We start from the raw sequence: 18873 nt of genomic DNA, 5'->3' as shown, positions 1-18873 counted from the left end.
GGAGGGGGGGGGGGGGAACCAAGGGGGGGGGGCGGTCATTGTCGGCCCGGTATATAAGCGGGCTGAGGCCGGGCGTGTGCCAGGCTCACGAGCTGATCCAGAGCAGCAGAGGCGCGTGCCAGCAGTCCTGATCTACACCCGGTTCTGCTGGGTCGGAACCAACACTTCCTCATCCCGCCAGGTGAGTCAGCGCACGCGCTCTCCTGTTGCACCCGCACGACCAGGACCTGCCTCTAACTCTGCTGTCTCTCCTCAGAACTGAACCGAACCGAGATGGACTCCGTGTTCTCCGACACCGACACCAGCTGCGACCTGTTCCCGCACACTGACGATGAGGACAGCGTGCGGGGCAGCAGCATGAGCGGCGCGTCCCCGCCGCCCGACCAGCCGCCGCCGCAGCAGAAGAAGCGGCGGCGCGGCCGCGGCCGCAGCGACGCCAGCGCGCAGGTGGTGAAGAAGAGCCGGCGGCTGAAGGCCAACGACCGGGAGCGGAACCGCATGCACAACCTGAACGACGCGCTGGACACGCTGCGGGGCGTCCTGCCCGCATTCCCGGACGAGACCAAACTCACCAAAATCGAAACTCTGCGCTTTGCGCACAACTACATCTGGGCTCTGTCCGAAACCATCCGCATCGCGGACCTGCAGGCGGGCCGCGGGGGGGAACCGCCCCTGCTGCGGCCCGCCCCCAGCCCGGCCAGCGCCGGCAGCACCGGCCGCTGCTGGAGCTCCGGCGGCTCCTCGTCCTCCTCCTCCCCGGCCTACTGCGCCTCCAGCCCGGGCAGCCCCGCCGCGCCGGACGACCTGCTGCCGCGGGACGCGCTGTTCGGCTTCCGTAGCTTCGCTTCGGGCATCTACTGAGGACACCTGGACACACCTGGAGACAGACCTGTCCCGCAGAAGAACCGCAGTTTGCCTTACTGAACTGAATTGGATGAGAAGAACGTTCTTCCTCATTTATTTGTGTTTTACTCTAAATATCTTTGCACTTTCCCCCCTTAACCTCTCCGCAGTGAGCAGATTCCAGTCAGTCCACCTCCTCCTCCTGTTTCTCCTCCTGTTCTTCCTCCTCCTCCTCCTCCTCATGGAGGTGAAGAGTCAACTTTATAATTAGTAAAGCGCTGAAGCAGAAAACTGAGCGTGGAAATCCAGTTTCTGCGCTCTGACAAAAGCTGAAAGGACCTGCCCCCCCCAGTCCCCTCACACAGAATATCCCCTCCCCCACCTGTTGTTTCTATTTATTTGCTTTCGTCACATCAAAACCTGTAATTTGTACATAAACAGATTTTTATTCTATTTACTAGAACGTTTTGCGGTTTTTCTACTGAATGAATAAAGTTTTAACGTTTCTATTAAAAAGTCACGTGTTTCTGTTTCTATAGCCAATCACAGGCCTCCGGACGTGCACGCGCGTTCACCAGCATTTTATGATAATTAGTATTAATGAGATAACGGTTCGTTCAGAGAACCGAGGCAAAGAGGTTTTACTGTTAATGAAAAATTCTGCAGACTTATTAACATTATAAATAAATGTTGGATCTAAAATAGTAATTTTTAATAAATAAATTTAATTAATAAGATTTTTTAATAGTGTAAGAACTTTTTTTTAAAACAAGTGTAATTTTCCAATAACTTTTTATCATTCTGTTTTCATTATGAATCTGAGTCCAAATGAAAAAGTTTGAATAATTAATCCAACCAAATAAAACAAACTTTGATTTACTGCAGAATATCACAAAATACCAAAACATTGAAATATCAGAGGATTATCAAAAAACCTGATTAATAATTCAAACCGTTAAAAATGTGCTGCGGTGAACAGCAAACACGGTTTCTGCATATTTTCTGTTTGTTAAATTATTAAAAATGAATTACATCAGAATAATATTCAAAAGCAAATTGTTATAAAATATAAAATTATTAATTTACTGATTTATTAATCAGCTGAACAATGGAGACTCTTCTCTGTGTTATTATTATTATTATTATTATTATTATTATTATTATTATTATTATTATTATTATTATTATTGTTGTTGTTGTTGTTGTTGTTGTTGTTGTCATCCTAAAAGTGTTTATGATGATTGTTGTTTCTTTGCGGGTCGCGGAGGCCCGGCGCGCCCCCGATTCCCGCGCCGCGCATTGTTGTTGTGCGCGGGAGAGTGCGCTAATTGAGCGGGATTAACCGCCGGCGGCCGCGTGCACCTGCAGCCTCATAACGAGTTTTAATTAGACTTCCTTTGTGGAGGATGAAGCCAAACCTGCTGCAGCGCGCTGATTGGCTGCCGGACACACGCCAAGCCGAGGTCACGTGGTCCGGAGGCTGTGACGTCAGTTTTAGCCAGAAAAACCGAAAAAAGTTTCAAATTAAACTTCACTTTTGATTGGACTTTGATTCCCGAAGGAAACCGTCCAGAACCAGGAGAACCTCTCTGATCCATCAGACAGTTCAGAACCAGAACCAGAACCAGAACCAGAACCAGAACCAGAACCAGAACCAGAACCAGAACCAGAACCAGTAGCAGTCCGATGGTTTCCAGTCAGATTCCTCCTCACTCTTCTCAGTTTGTTGGTTGATGTTTCTGAAAGAGTGAAGCTGTGTGCAGTGTGCTCCTCTTCCTCTTCCTGAACATCCTGGACCCGTTCCAGTATAACCAGTCCCCCTTTCTAACTGGAGCCAGCAGCAGTGAAGCACGGTGGTGGCGGGATGATGCTTAGGGTTCTGTTCAGATTAACTCCAGATGGAACTGTCTGATGGTTCTGTTTCTGAGATCATTGTGACATTTTAGTGTGAACTGATTCTTCTGAACTGAGGAGGAGGAAGAGGAGGAAGAGGAGAAGAACTGAGAATAATGAATTAGCGACAGAGGAACATTTACAGAAAAGCCTGAAAGCAACAAATGAAACAGATTCAAAAGCAAAGAGATCATGATCTTTATTCACGGCTGATTAAAGGAAACTTTCCACATTTCAGAACCAAAACGCTCCAGATGATGCTGCAGGAAACTCCTGAAACTAACAGGAAGTCCAGCTCATAACTCATACAACCAAAACTAAGAAGAGAAGATTTACAGATCAGCAGGTCAGTGAACGCATCATGACCATTTCTCACTTTGGGACCTGCTGTCAGAGCTCAGGGCCCAAAGCACCGCAGCAATTTCTGACACTGCCTGAACGCCTCATGACAGGTAGAAGAGGAGATGAAGAGGAGATGAAGAGGAGCAGCGGGGGTAACATTGTCTTCCCCGGGGGCCAAGAGGGGTAGTTTAAGAGGCCACAGGGGCAGAACAGAGAATCACAGGAAAGTGTCAATCAGGAGAGCAACGAAGCAACACACACACACACCCACACACACACACACAACACAAACACACACACACACAACACACACCCACACACACACACACCAACAACACAAACACACACACACACACACGCACACACACACACACACGCACACGCACACACACACACACCCACGCACACCCACACACACACGCACACGCACACACACACACACACACACACACACACACACACCCACAGCTTCGTCATGCACTGTAAAATGTAATCGTATATCTTACTCTAAAGGAAAAGTGACCTGAACTCTTTCCTTACTCTGTTGACTAACTGCCATATGTGGGACAGCTGTAAACTGTAGGAGAAGCAGCCGTGATGAAGAAGTGTTATGTTGATATGGAATTGTGGTGTTGCTTCTATTGTTGTTAGGACTGCGAAGACCCAGACGTGTCTCACACCCCCATTGGGATCCTGACCATCATTCCTGATGACAGGCAGGCCTCCACTGACTCACTGCACCTCCAGTCTTCAAGTACTGCCATCATTTTGGAAGGAAGTTTTGTCATGAATGATCTTGGGAATCTTCCACATGCCATGTGCTTGCTCTTTGGACTTATTTATTCTCTGAATTTGGAGTACCCTCAACAACTGAAGTACACCTTTGACTTCATCCAAAGGGTGTTTCTCTCACTTGGACATAAATCCCTAAAACCAAAAATACAATCACTCAAAAATCTTCTGATGCAATGAGTGAATGTGATGTGACATTATGGATCAACGTTGATACCTTTACCCTTATTGGAAAAGTGATTTTTATTTCTTCTTTGATTCTTTTTTTGTTGGAGAGAGCATCATTGCATTTGCAGACTACTAAATGGTTTTATGTTAATGAGGAGAAACATTACTTCACTTCACTATTTACTTTATCAATGTTATGATAAATGTTGGGCTCTAGTATTGAGAATTGAGTTTTTGTTTCACACCAGTCAACAAAGACATTTAAGCAGGGATTCTCAAAGTTTTAAAGACTGAGGGCCATTTGAAGGATTCAATATTAGATTGAAGGCTACCCTAGAAAAAAAGTCTGTGGAAAACTTTGTTTCCAGGTTAGTGTGTATGTAACCACACTTGAGAACCTTGTATTTAAGGTAAACTTGTTTAATTATTAAACATTTTTTTCCATTCAAACTGTTGTCTGTTGGCTCTTCGTTCCAATAACTTAACACTTTTGGTTCATCTTACTTGAACATATCAAGGCAATTGGTTTCCTGATATTTTGCAAGTAATGTGAACTCTTAAACGATAATAAGTATAACTTATTTTTATGAGTACTGCTTAATTGACATAACTCACAATTTGAAGTAGTCATAATTGACATTTTATAGTCAACTTTACTAATGATTTTGAGTTAACGGCACTCAGGTTTACTGCCTTTATCTGAGTGGTCTAAACATAGTTATTTTTAGCAATAACACCTTAAAATGAATTAGCTACTTTACTTGGAGATTTTGAGGCAATCGGTTTCCTAACTTTTTTTAAGTAAAGTGAACTTATTACATTTTACAGTGTGGCTCTGATGAGCGACGAAGGTCAGTACTGCTGTATTTTATTCAAACAGAAACAATGTGATCTGCAGTTATTTAAAGCATCTATGAAAATCTGACCTGTTAAAGTTAATTCATTAGTAATCTGTCAGGAAACAGGATAATTTTAGCTTAATCTGAATTTCAGTTTTAGATAGCATGCTAAATATTTAGTTAGCATGCTAACTTCCTAACTTGTGTTAACTTATGTTTAAACATTTAGTTGGGAAATTATTAATTTGAAGCTTAGTTTTGAATGGTGACATTTATAAATGAATAAATAACTTGGTAAGATTAGGACTAAAAATGAATATCCAAATTATTACTGTTAGTTTTTTATTGTGTAACTGATGGGATCCTGAAGGAAACATCCTGTTTGAAAATGAATCTGAGTTGGATTCATTTTCACCTATGAGAGCAACGGGTTTCTTCATATTTGTGATACAGTCTAATAATTGACAAACATGATGAATCATTTATGCTCAAACTGCAAACAGAACCGTCAGGCCCAATAAATGACTCTGTTGGTAAACCGGTCCAGAACCAGTGGAACCAGTCAGACCAACAAAGGACAGTCGTTTTCCATCCGTCCGCTCACGATCTCATCCCAACCTGGGCTCAGTGGAGCTAATGATGATCAATACAGCTAATGATGATCAATACAGCTAATGATGATCAATACAGCTAATGATGATGATGTCATCAACATCTCAGTGATGGGCCCTGAACGCATCATGGACCAAATATGGAGGAAGAGCATCAGCAGCCATGACCGAGTAGCTTCTGTTAGCTAGTGATGCTAGTGATGCTAACGACGCTAACGACCCCCCAGATACAGATCAGGAACCTGAACCTGCTGCTGTTCAGGTAAACAGATGGAGGTCCTGCTGCTCCAGATAACCTTTGACCCCCACACCTCTGGTCATGGTGCACCTGTAAGCCGGTCTTACTGAGTCCTACAGTTCAGACTGGTTCTGGTACCACGGGTTGATGGGTCACAGCGGACTGCTAACGAGATCTGCATAATCAATAAATACATTAATGATATATTAAAACTAAATCAATAATTTCTTTTTTTTTTTTTTTACTTTATTTATCAATTTTCACAGCATATTCTTCACAGCATTCATGTTTTATACAGCGCTGTCTTTCTTAACATACATAACACTTACACCAAACACACACAAAAATAAATTAAAAATAAAGTAAAAGCTTAAAAAACACAAAACAATAAATAAATAAAGACAATGAAAATACAAAAATCTGTTCATTGCTGACTAAAAGAATACAGCAGTAGTTTGGTTAATTGACATAAAATGTTGTCCCAATTTTTTCCTACACTGCACCCAGATTCTCAGGGAATTATATAGCAGAGGGCATTTATAGGTACAAACCTCTAACGGGAGAGCAGAGGTCAACAAAGCAGGTAAACTAGTCTGACCACAATTAGACGACTCAATCTGAAGCCAAGACGGGGTTTCTGTAGAAAAGTCACTCATCCAATATAACATGTTTCGTATATTTGCTGCCCAGTAATAAGACTGGAAATTTGGCAAAGCTAATCCACCCAAAGGTCTGGGTCTCTGCATAAAATCTTTATGAATTCTGGGGGATTTACTATTCCAAATAAAAGCTGAAACGTGTTTATCTAGTGTCACAAAGAATTCCTTTGGGATGTAACATGGAATACTATGGAAGTAAATATGTGCCATCAGAATTTGAATAAAAAATACCTCTGAAATTTGAATGTTGTATATTAGTGCTTACTTTTTCAGTATTAAAATAAATTCAGAATATATTTTTAACCTAAAAAAAAATTCAATGTCATTATTTTTGCAGTAAAAAAAAATTCGGTGTAATTTTTTTTACATGGTTGCAATTTTCAGTTATTAAAAAAATTCACATTCCTATTTCAAAGTCATCAAATTTTCAATATACATATTTTTCACAGTTTAAATTTTCAGTGTTAAAAAATTCAGCATATAAAAAATTCAACTTTTCAAAATTCAAATGCAATATTTTCGTTGTCCTCCAATTCAACTTGCTCAAATTCGCCGTCTCAAATTCAGCGTCTAAAAATTCGCTGTCTCAAATTCAGCGTCTAAAAATTCGCTGTAAAAATGGCCAAGGTTACTTCAGGTCACAGACATTAGCAATGGATGTCCGATTCCAACATCCACCTAATCACGTGACACAACCGTCATATTGAAGAAATACCAGCATCACCCAGGCTGGCGACCATGGAGGCGAACGCAAACCCAACGGTGAGTTTAATGCTTTCATATTTCTATAGTATATTTTATTTTGTGCATGAAGTTTGATACATTATCTTAAAGCCTGATTTAAAACACGGGTTTGGGCCGTTGTTAATCTTACAAATTGTAGATTTATTTGTGTTTTATATAGTTTCTATAATTTTAATGAGAGAAGAGCACAGTAGGATTGCCATCCCTTTCGTAAAATACGGAATCGCCCCGTAACGAGACGCGATTTGTTCGGTATTTCTGTATGTCCGACAGTAACGCCTATCACACGCATATAAACATTTAGTGTAACAATAATTACAAAAATAAAACACAAGACATGTTAAGCTCAGCTAATGTGGAGCTAGTAAGGACCCCAGAACGCTTTGGACCATTGATGATGTCACGGTTGCCTAGAAACACTAGGGTGCAAAAAGAGGGTTAGCAGTCGTGGTGAGCCGCTCTCAACCTGCGTCTTTATAAAACGTCCTCAACCGATACTCTACCATGTCCTAGCAAAGATACAGGAGAGGGAAGACACACATGCCAGGCTGAACAGTGTCAGTGAGGATGAATGCTAGCAAATGTAAAAAAAATTAAGAGGGAAACTGAAGAAATTATACTGTCTCTTTATTCTTTAAAACTTATGGTACTGCAGTTTTAGTTTCTCTAGTGAAATAGAATGACACTTTCCATCTGCTAGATCCTTATTTTAATTTCTGAAAGGTGGGAACCCTACAGCACAGAGCTTTCCTGAGTAAAAGTGATCATTCTCATGAAGTGTAAATTTCTTTTTAACTAATCCTTTTTCAACTGCTACTTTGTCTTTTATATATTTTGTGACTACAGGGTAGTCAGGATGCTATTGTTGAATCTGCAAGCCACTTACTTAATTTACTAACTGAAAGACCACGGAGTGGAGGAAGAGGAGACATGATGAAATTCTGGACTGGATGGGAAAATCTGCCAGCAAGTCTGTCTGTGGAGATTGTTGGTGGAAACTACACCACATGCTACAAAACACTAAGAATTCCTTGTCACTACTGGAATTACAACTCTTTCAGTGAGGATTTTGTAGCATGCATTTCCTCTACGCAGTCTGGCTTCGGCTTGCTTTGAGTGATTGACCTGTTAAAAAAAAATAAATAAAAAACAATCTACATTTAAGCTGTAGCAGTTCTTTGTTTGTGAATCAGTTTGTTAAAACAAAAGAGTTTTGTTGAAATGTAGAATCAATTCAATTTTCTGATTTTGTCAGATCACAAGTTCGATACATATGTTTAAATGTGATCATATGTATTACTCATTAGAGCGACAACATTGCTGTTACTCTAATTTCTCTAGTTTTGTCAAATTCAAAACTAGAGGAACTAGAATAACACAATGTTCAGAGTAGATATTTCATTTCTCTGAGTCAGTACTGTTTGTACAGGCAGTTTTAAATATGAAACTGAAATTGTTTTTTTATGCAAAATTTTATTGAATGTACTTAGATGAGTTCATATATGCTTTAGGTATTAGAAAATAAACAACATAAGACAAAACTTTTTCTGATTCTTATAATTCAAGTAATGTAAAGCAATACAACAATGTACAAATGTACCTAATGGGTTCCTTTTGAGTAAAGAAAAAAACAAATTACAAATTTAGAACATTTTTGTTCTCTAACATGTCTACCATAAAAGCACTAAAATTCACCTCTGTGGTAACATGATCAGCATTTTGCTTTACATTTCATAAATGGTGAATTTTTAAACTGGCACGGAAGCGTATTGAGCGCTATCACGTTATAACGTCATATGTATCTTATTAAAATGTGATAGTTATCTTGTTAAAACATGATTGCCTTCTGGTGATTTTGGTTGCTTGGTTACAAACAGCCGTTTGCCGTTATTCAGCTATTGTTATTAAATAAAAATCTGAACATAAAATGTTCAGCAAATACATCTGAGCCTCCGTTATAATCTTTATAACCTCTGTCAAGGCACCGTGGGGTTCAGGAATTGGATGATGTGTACGACCAAGAACCCAGAGCAGGTTAGGAGTCATGTTGCTTCAGTTGGAAGTGGGTGATTGTCCCAGCCACTGCAGAAAGTATCCAGATCATCCTGCAGACATGGCAGGAAGACATAATGGCAACAGAAGAGGAGTGCTTCATTTGAAATGTCCAGGTATCCCTCTTCTTTAAGGTAGTGTAGCACGTCATAATAGATGCACGTTACAGCCGTCCACAGATCTCTCCACAGTCGCTCAGTCCTTCAATTATGGAGTAATAAACGATTAAAAACTGCCCTTCAAATCTCATCATATTGAAGACCACACAAAGCTAATGTTACTATAGACATTCAAAAGCATCACATATTGAAACTTGTCATTTGTACAAACCTTTGATTGTGCACACTCTTCCCAGATATAAAACTGCTTCTTCCTGCTCCAAACGATCACGGAGTCTATCAAAAATATGATTCAGCAAAAGTTCCTTGAAAAGAGAAAAAGAAAAAACATTTAAAAATTGTCAGTAAAATAAAAAAGTATTTTGACATCAGTAGGTCAGCATTGAGAAGTCACAGTAATCTAAATTAAATTATGATATTTAATCTAAAATAAGTTAACAGATGTACTTACAAGCATATATTTTATTGAAAATGAGTTAAAATCAACTGAAAAAACAAAGGCGGTTGTTTATAGTGTTGCTAGGTAACAGAACGAGGTTTTAGGCAAAGTAAAAAGAATGTAAATTAATATTGTATATCAACAATTGTCAGATAAGAGAAGCAGTATTTTGGATGATGTTGTAATGAAGTCACCTGAACAATACGGTAGCTGATCAGAATGGGGTTGTGGTTATAATTAATGTTGGAAAGTGTTCACAGCCCCTCTTTGAAGCACACAAGGCAGCGATATTAGCGGTAGCATCTCCTGAAAAATTACGACTTTACTAAGACTGCCTGTCTCAGTCTCACCTAAGACAACATACAAACAACCCAGAATGTCGCCACCCATCAGTTCTCTTTAAAGATTCTAGACTTGACCCAAGTGGTATTTCTTTTTGAAATAAAACTGGGGAAATTGGACGTGGGACAGCGGGGAGGGGCTGGGGGTGCTAGGAGGTAGCGAGATGTAATATGCCGGCACTACACGGTGTAAGATTAACAACGGCCCAACCCGTGTTTTAAATCAGGCTTTAAGATAATGTATCAAACTTCATGCACAAAATAAAATATACTATAGAAATATGAAAGCATTAAACTCACCGTTGGGTTTGCGTTACCTCCATGGTCGCCAGCCTGGGTGATGCTGGTATTTCTTCAATATGACGGTTGTGTCACGTGATTAGGTGGATGTTGGAATCGGACATCCATTGCTAATGTCTGTGACCTGAAGTAACCTTGGCCATTTTTACAGCGAATTTTTAGACGCTGAATTTGAGACGGCGAATTTGAGCAAGTTGAATTGGAGGACAACGAAAATATTGCATATGAAATTTTAAAAGTTGAATTTTTTATATGCTGAATTTTTTAACACTGAAAATTTAAACTGTGAAAAATATGTATATTGAAAATTTGATGACTTTGAAATAGGAATGTGAATTTTTTTAATAACTGAAAATTGCAACCATGTAAAAAAAATTACACCGAATTTTTTTTTACTGCAAAAATAATGACATTGAATTTTTTTTTAGGTTAAAAATATATTCTGAATTTATTTTAATACTGAAAAAGTAAGCACTAATATACAACATTCAAATTTCAGAGGTATTTTTTATTCAAATTCTGATGGCACATATTTACTTCCATAGAATACACTGAAATAAATAAAGGAACTTGGGCAATATGTTCATTTTTATAGAGTTGACACGGCCCATTAACGAAAAAATAATTTCCATTTTTTAATTTATCGTTTTCCTCTTTCTACCAAAACTTGGAAACTAAAAGTTTTCAGTCTCATCCAGAGATTATCTGGGTGATCAATTAACTTTAGCTTTATCTTCATTCATTCATTCATTCATTCATTCATTCATTCATTCATTCATTCATTCATTCATTCATTCATTCTTTTTCTTGTTTTGTTTGTTTATTTTAGATATTTAAAATGTCTTGAAGTGTTAAATATTCCTTACAGTCTGAACTTAATTGATCTTTGAGAACACATTCTCAAAGATCAATTAACCGTTATATTAATCTCCTAATAAACAAGATTATCGTTTATCGCGATAACTTCAGGGCAAATTTATCGCCCAGCATCGTAAGGCCTTTAGAAATCTGTGATATATCTTCATCTTTAGGAAGAATTATCAATAAATAATAAAGACTTTGTGGTTTTCTGATTTATTCATGTAATTATATTAATTGTGTTACCACCCCACGCCACTAGAGGCAGTATCAGGCCCGAAAAGATGCAACAAAGCAGCAGATTTAGAAGTTCACAGAAAACTACAGAATCTGTTAAAAACTGTGAGCTGAGCTGAAGTAAATAAAAGAGAGAAGTTTAAATACATGCTGATTGAAAATCCTTCCTAAAGATGAAGATATATCACAGATTTCAAAAGAAAATAAAAACGTGAGACCGCAGATAATATAGGAAATAGCGCCCCCTTCACTTCCGGAGTGCAATGGTCCCATTTCCATATAAGGGCTGAGACTGACAGCGGTCCCGCCCTTCCTGTTAGCTGCAGAGAGGAGGACTCTTATTGGTCGGGGATCCTGTATGGCAAGACCCCAACGGCAATAATGATGTGTCATTAAAATCCATCAGCTGAGGATTTTCTGATCTGAGCACTTTGTTGCTTCTATGGCCTTCATCCTCCTCCTCCTCACCGAGGTAGGAGGAGGGGGGAGGGGTTGTTATCGGGGTCAGAGGTCAACACTGCCTTTCAACGACCTCAGTCTTCCTCGATTACTCTCCTTGTTGAAGCGCCAAGTCATCCGGAGGGCAAGGGGCTTCTGGCTGCCCCTCCCCAACCCGCTGCTGCATGGCTTCAGGGTTCAGGTCAGCCCGCCGTGTCCCAGGGTGACCTCTGACCTCCGCCGCTCTGAAAAGACTGGAGCAATTTCCAGAGCAATAAACCGTCTCCATGACGATAAGGTCCGCGGCACACGCAATGTGGGCCAATGCTGCGAAGAACAAGAACTAGAACCAGAACCAGAACAAAAACTAGAACCAGAACTAGAACTTCCTCCCATCCTTGCTCAGTGTTTCCATAGCAACACGTTGCCCAGTGTTTCCATAGCAACCCTCGATGTGGATCCACAAGGAGAAGCAGCTTTCAGCTTCTATGCTCCACAAATCTGAAATAAATTTCCAGAAAACTGCAAAACTGCTGAGAGCCTGAGCTCTTTAAATCCAGACTGGGAGCCGCTGCTGTTGAAACGTTGATCAGTAATCTGATGCTGCTGCATTTCCATGATTTTATGTTTTTGTGTTTTTTTGATGAAAAACTTTTTGAAATGTTTTGTTGCTGAACAAATAAAATTAGATTAAATTTGAGTGATAAAATGAAGCAAAACCAGAAACTGGGATTTTACTGTTAGTGCGTCTCAGACCAGGAAGGAGAAGAAGAGATAAATTAATAGTTAGCATTAGCTTGTGCTAAGGTTTTCACATGTTTAGCAGCAATGATGGTAAAGTTACTTTGAGGAAGTAACTTTAATCGGATTACTGATTACTCCTTGAAAAAGTAACTCAGTTACACTAAAAGTAACTTTTTGAGTTACTTTCAGCAGCTGCTAATAACGCTGTGAAAATGACATTGAGCTGTTCCAATGTTTAGTTTGAAGTTATTTCATAACGGTAACATCATCAACATCTCCACTTATAAGGCTGAACTGAAGGGGATCCTGTTTCATGGTTACAACAGTACAAAACAACTTCAGTCATGTTAGAGTGTTTTTCTGTGTTGCTCTATTATCTGGAAAACTAAGTAGGATTTTATCCCCCCTCCCCGCCCCAGCCTCCAGGTTCTGCGTTACGGCCCTGTGTTTGCTGTCGCAGCGCAGCGAACCTCCGGCGGCTCCACAGCTCAGATGGCTGCACAGATTGGTGACACTTTTCTTGATATGAATGATTATAACGGCGTTTAGTTGCACAACTTTACAGACTCGTTCATTCGTGGCTGTTTTCACGTTTATTGCTCTGCTCCTCTTGGTCTCCATGTTTTCTGGAGCGCAGCGCGAAGCTCGACGTCGTTCACAGGTAATATATTAACTTGACATTAACAAAGACGGATCATCTGGGATAGATGGACAAGGAGAGCGGGACTAAAACTAGCTGGACGTCAGACACATTCTGGGGTTTATGTCTGCTTACTTCCAAGCCCGAAACTGAAACCCGCGACTCATTAAATCTGCAAGCGACTTCAGAAAAAACAAGGTGCTTCTAAAAATCGGACTTGGTGAGTGAAACTCGAAATAGTTCCTGTTTTTCCAGCAGCAAAATGCACATCTCACTCCTCCCTCCATCGTTTACATTTCTGTGGCTGCGGATACTGTCGCACGGAAACGACGGTCGCTAATCAAGACTCGTAGAGGAAATAAAATGAAATTACAACAAAAATAAATAGTAACACAAAGTGATTTTGATAAGTAACTGTAATCTGATTACTGGATTTGAAAGAGTAACGCGTTAATTACTCGTTACTGACAAAAATGGTCAGCTGTTAGCGGTAGCTAACTTCGTAGCTATCTGTACTTCTAATGATTTTAGTGAAAATATTCTCCATTACAGCCATGGTGGCCATTTTGGGGTAAAAACATCAGTAAATGTGATTTGTTCAGTAATGAAGAATTCATTTGTGATGAACATTAGCTTAGTACAAAAATACACTTTCCTAAACAACCATGGCGGCCATCTTGAATTTTTCTCCATTCATTTATCTTCTGCTCTCCTCTGGACCAGAATCAGCTGATCCTCCAGAACCAGGAACTCTGGGTCAGAACCGTCCTGGCTCTGCAGGCCCGGCCCGGTTCTGCTGAGTACAGAGCCGCTCCGGCCGACATAATGAAGCTTTCACAGAGATTTTCTCTTTCAGCTTGTGGAGAAATTCAGCGTGAAGTAAAGTATAAATCAGGCGGTAGCCGGGCGGCCGGCCACAATGGCGGCGTGGCGAAGCGGCGTGATGTAAAATAGTTAAAAGCTTATTAGAGGCGCTGAAAGGCAGAGTGATTTCCACTTTGTTTCGGAACACCCTGAGCTCATCCTTTCAAGTGATTGTGAAGGGGGCAATTCAAATCTCTTTGGGCGAATGAATGAAGCTCTTAAAGCTCCTTTATGCGCCGGCGGATTCCCCCCAGGCGCCTGGCCTTTAGCTCCATTACTGATTCACCCGCAGCATTCATCCAAAGCCTTCTGCTGCCATTGTTGAGCCGCAGCCACCCCTGCACCTGACAGCAGCGGCCCTCCGGCCCCGGCCGGCCCCCACCGGGCCCCGCTGCTGCAGAAACATGTGAAAATGGGAAAATGTGCTGCTGGGTTGTGCTGAAGGGAGCGGGGGGGTCATCATCCCCCACCCAGAAAAGATGGAGGCCTGATCCCCTCGCTCCTTTCTTACTGCCTTTCTTTATCTGCCCCCCGCCCCCCGGCCAGATAAAGGGAGAGAAAACCTCCAAGTGGGCCCTTTGGGGCCGTACTTAGATTAATTAGGCCCTCCTTTAGAGCCCATTGAGCCGCTCTCTCCAGCGGGGGGCCGGCCGGGTCCGCACAGAACCCAGAGAAAATATTCTTTTAATGGCTTTTCACTGCGGGAACGCTGTTTTCCTTCCCCTTTCAGGACCAAGAGCTCTCCAAGAGGGCCGTCAGGAACGTCGTCAGGAACATCAATATCAAGAACGCCGCCAGTAGAACGCCGCCAGAACGCCGCCAGGAACATCAAGAACGCCGGCCAGAACGCCGCTAGAACGTTGCCAGAACGCCGTGGGGAACGTCTGCCAGAACGCCGCCGTCAGGAACATCAAGAACGCCGTCAGGAACATCAAGAACGTCGTCAGGAACGCCGTCAGGAACGCCATCAGGAACGCCGTCAGGAACGCCATCAGGAACGTCGTTGGGAACGCCATCAGGAACGTCGTTGGGAACGCCGTCAGGAACATCAAGAACGCCGTCAGGAACATCAAGAACGCCGTCAGGAACGCCGTTGGGAACGTCGTCAGGAACGCCGTCAGGAACATCAAGAACGCCGTCAGGAACATCAAGAACGTCGTCAGGAACGCCGTCAGGAACGCCGTCAGGAACGCCATCAGGAACGCCGTCAGGAACGCCATCAGGAACGTCGTTGGGAACGCCATCAGGAACGTCGTTGGGAATGCCGTTGGGAACGCCGTCAGGAACATCGTTGGGAACGCCGTCAGGAACATCAAGAACGTTGTTGGGAACGCCATCAGGAACGTCGTTGGGAATGCCGTCGGGAACGCCGTCAGGAACATCAGGAACTTTGTCAGGAACACCACCGGGAATTACGCTGGAAATGACGTAAGGAACGCCACTGGGAACAATGTTGGGAACCGACAGCGGGACAGACCAGAGGGGCGAAGTCAGATCCGACAGTCAGACGGTCCAGGGTTCCTGAGCAGAACCGTTACCTGCATGCTGGACCAGAACCTTCTGCTTCTGCTTTATGTTCCATCTGCTTCACAGCAAACCAGCAAATTCCTTTGGTTGTCATGGAGACCTGCAGATCATTTCATGTCAGTAGTTTTTCATCCTTCATGTAAAATCTAAAGTGTAACAATATTTTATAGCTGAACTATCAGTGGTGTTCAAAGGGTGGTCTGGGGGCCGTTTGTGGTCCATGTGAGCCGCCAGCGATGGACGCAGACCGAGAGATTTTTAATATTCTCACCTTCCTAAAATAACTTCCTCAGGAATTTTTACCCAAAGGTGATTTTTGTTCCATAATTTATCTCTTTGAAAAAATGACGGGTCATTTTAGGAAGCTGAAAACATATTAGGACCAAACTACGTCTTTAATTAGATTTTATTTACAACATTTGTTCTGGTTCTCTTTCATTTCCTGGTAATTTAGATCCAGTTGACTAATAATATTTATTTTATTAAGACAGAAATCCTGTAATTACAGCTGTGAAAAGATAAAATAATGAGCTAATAACTGACTTTAATATTCATTTAAGAAGGAAAATGTTTTGGATCTGTAATTATTAAAACATTCCGAAAAAAAAGTTGGATCATTTTTTGTTCCATTAAAATATTTTATATTCAGTTTATTCCTGAGCAAATAAAAAAAACTGCCAACGTTTTTGACAATTTCAGGTTTTAAAAATGTTATTATGGCCTGCGAGAATATTTCACAGAAACCTGGGAGAGCTCCGGTCTGTTTGGCTCACGTGCACAGTGTCCACAGGCAGCGTGCACGTGAGCCAACCACAGATCAACAGGCTGAAAGAACAAGAGATTAATCCACACAGTCGGGACCCATAAGCCCTGAATACCCCCCCCCCCCACACACACACACACACCCCACCCCCCCCCCCCCCACACACACACACACACACACACACCCCACACCCCCCCACACACCCCACACACACACACACACTCTCCTCCAGATTTAACATCTTGAAATTGGGCCTTTGTCTCTTTAAAACCTCATGCTCTTCCTGAAGCTCCGCCTCCAGAAAGTCATCACAACATGGTTTCTCTTTAACCCTTTCATGTTTTTAAAGCTGAGTGGGGGAGGAGCTGCGCCTCGAAGGCGGGGCTAGGTCATTAGTCCAGAACATTAAGACATACCGGCCCTTTAAGAATTGGACCTGAAGAATGTCCTGATTTAACGCTCTCAGGAGTTTAACAGAAGGGTTTTAGGACCCAGAAATCTTTCTGATCCATCTGCTTACAGAACCAGAACATCAGAGAAACTTTCTTCCTCCAAACAGGAAGTGACATCATCAGATGGGAATTGATTAGATTTATTGAAAACGAAGCAGATTTAACAGAGAAGTGAATAAAAGTTTTACCTGCAGAAGAAACAGAAAGGACTGGCCTTTCAAAATAAAGTCCTGAAAACATTCAGATCAGTGCTGCAGGAATTTATTTATAAAAAGGTTAATTTATTTATTCATGTTCTAGATCAGCAGAACTGTTGCAGCAGAAGAAACCCGGAGATCATCCAGTTGTCTCCAACAGGTCGACACCTGGAGGAAAACCTGAAGCTGCCTCCACCCAGCTGGGCTGACGTAGGAATGTCCCACTATCGACAGAGACAGTGAACTCATCACGTAGCATCACATCTGGCTCCTTTCTTCTTCTCTGCTTTAAAAGGCTGCAGCTACAAAGTGGTGTGGAGGTCAGGGGTGAGGAGGGCAGCAGGGGGGCTAACATGGAGGTCGACCTCCACGTTAGCCCCCCTGCTGCCCTCCTGGTCCTCAGGGAGACGGCGGCCGTTTGAGAGCATTTCCCCTTGTAGAGGTCAGAGGTGAGGGCTTCAGGTACCTGAATGCTGCATGTTCTGGAGGCGGAGTCAGTCAGCTGTGGAACCGGATCGGAGCCCCAGGAGTTTCTTACACTGTGTGATGTAAACGGGTCGGTTCTGACGGGTCATTAACTGCTGAAGTGCCTCCGAGCCTGAAACAAAACCTGCTCTGAGTGCTAGCCGTAAACTGTAGAGGAAGCTCCTCCTCCCTTCAGGGGTCAGAGGTCAACCTGACAACTGGCAGCAGTCACGCTTCTCTAACCTGCAGCTACTGCTGCAGGATCGGCTTTCCTTCAGAGGACCAGCTGGGCCAGAACAGGGCCAGAACCAGAGGACTCAAACCCGGAGGAGGCACCATGTCAACCAGAAGTTCTGTGTCTTCCTGTCCGACCACAAGGCGTCCTGGTTCTGAACCTCATTCTGGTTCTGGACCAGCTCCTGCAGAATGAAGAGCCACACGTCTTGAAACATGAGCTGAAGTCTCTGCATTTATTGGAAGGCACAGCGCCTCCTGCTGCTGGGAGGAAAGACTTTACTGATCTGCAACAGACTCGCTGGCATGAATGGAAAACTTTATTTCCTGTTGCTTTGCAGATAGAAACAGGAAAATCACATCACTGTGCGGGTGGCACTGATGTCTCTCCATATGGCTGGCACAGAGAATCCCGATCCGTAGCCTCAAAAGTAGCCTGCAGGTCTTCTTCAGCTTCCTGCCATCTTAAACTTTGAAAGTGTAGACAGTGTTGTAGAGGAATTTAAAAAATGCTAATAGTTAATAATTATGCTGTTTGGCTGTTTTGCATTAAGGTATGTCCAATGATTCTAGTTCCTTGTTTTATGTTTAGACTCTGGCCACATCTTCCTCCTGTTGTCTTCCTCTCAAATGCTCAAACTATTGATCATGAGGGAAGCTGAAGATTTTCTGCCTGCTTTGAACTCTTCATGGCCTTTCTGACTCCATCTTTTAGCCTCTGATTTCATTGCCTTGGTGTTGCCTCAGTTCTGACTCTAAATCTTTGAGCCTCAGTTGATCCTACTGCAGGACAGACCTGCTCAGATCAGGACCTGTCACCCAGGGGGCTCACCTCTGACACCTGTGGGGGGGCTCAGCCCTGTGGGCTGCGGCTAAGTGATGGGTGGGTCTGACACGGGGGAGGCGACGTGTGCCGCCCGGCAGCCAAAAGGCCGACTCTGAATGAGCAGGCAGGAGATCTGGCAAAGCTCCTCGGAAAATCCTGTTAGGTCCCAAAGCTCAGAAAGGGAAGTTGTTGCTTTGCCTGAGCCCCACCCCCACACCAGAGACCCCCACACCAGAGACCTCCACTCC

General features: G+C 42.5%; 1 protein-coding gene across 1 annotated transcript; it reads left to right on the top strand.

The window, feature by feature from the left end:
* Positions 1–22: 22 nt before the first annotated feature.
* Positions 23–1359, top strand: neurog1 (neurogenin 1). Its single transcript, XM_044126632.1, has 2 exons — positions 23–181; positions 257–1359. Exon 2 carries the CDS (start codon positions 274–276, stop codon positions 859–861), a length of 588 nt encoding a protein of 195 aa, XP_043982567.1. The 5' UTR covers positions 23–181; positions 257–273; the 3' UTR covers positions 862–1359.
* Positions 1360–18873: the final 17514 nt, after the last annotated feature.

Source organism: Gambusia affinis, linkage group LG09 (assembly GCF_019740435.1).
Source record: "Gambusia affinis linkage group LG09, SWU_Gaff_1.0, whole genome shotgun sequence".
Classification (NCBI taxonomy): domain Eukaryota; kingdom Metazoa; phylum Chordata; class Actinopteri; order Cyprinodontiformes; family Poeciliidae; genus Gambusia; species Gambusia affinis.
Note: the sequence above shows the minus strand (reverse complement) of the source record. Positions and strands in the feature narration are given on the sequence as shown.

Excerpts from the sequence above, each read along its gene's own strand:
- neurog1 (XM_044126632.1), top strand. The coding sequence starts at position 274 with ATGGACTCCGTGTTCTCCGACACCGACACCAGCTGCGACCTGTTCCCG.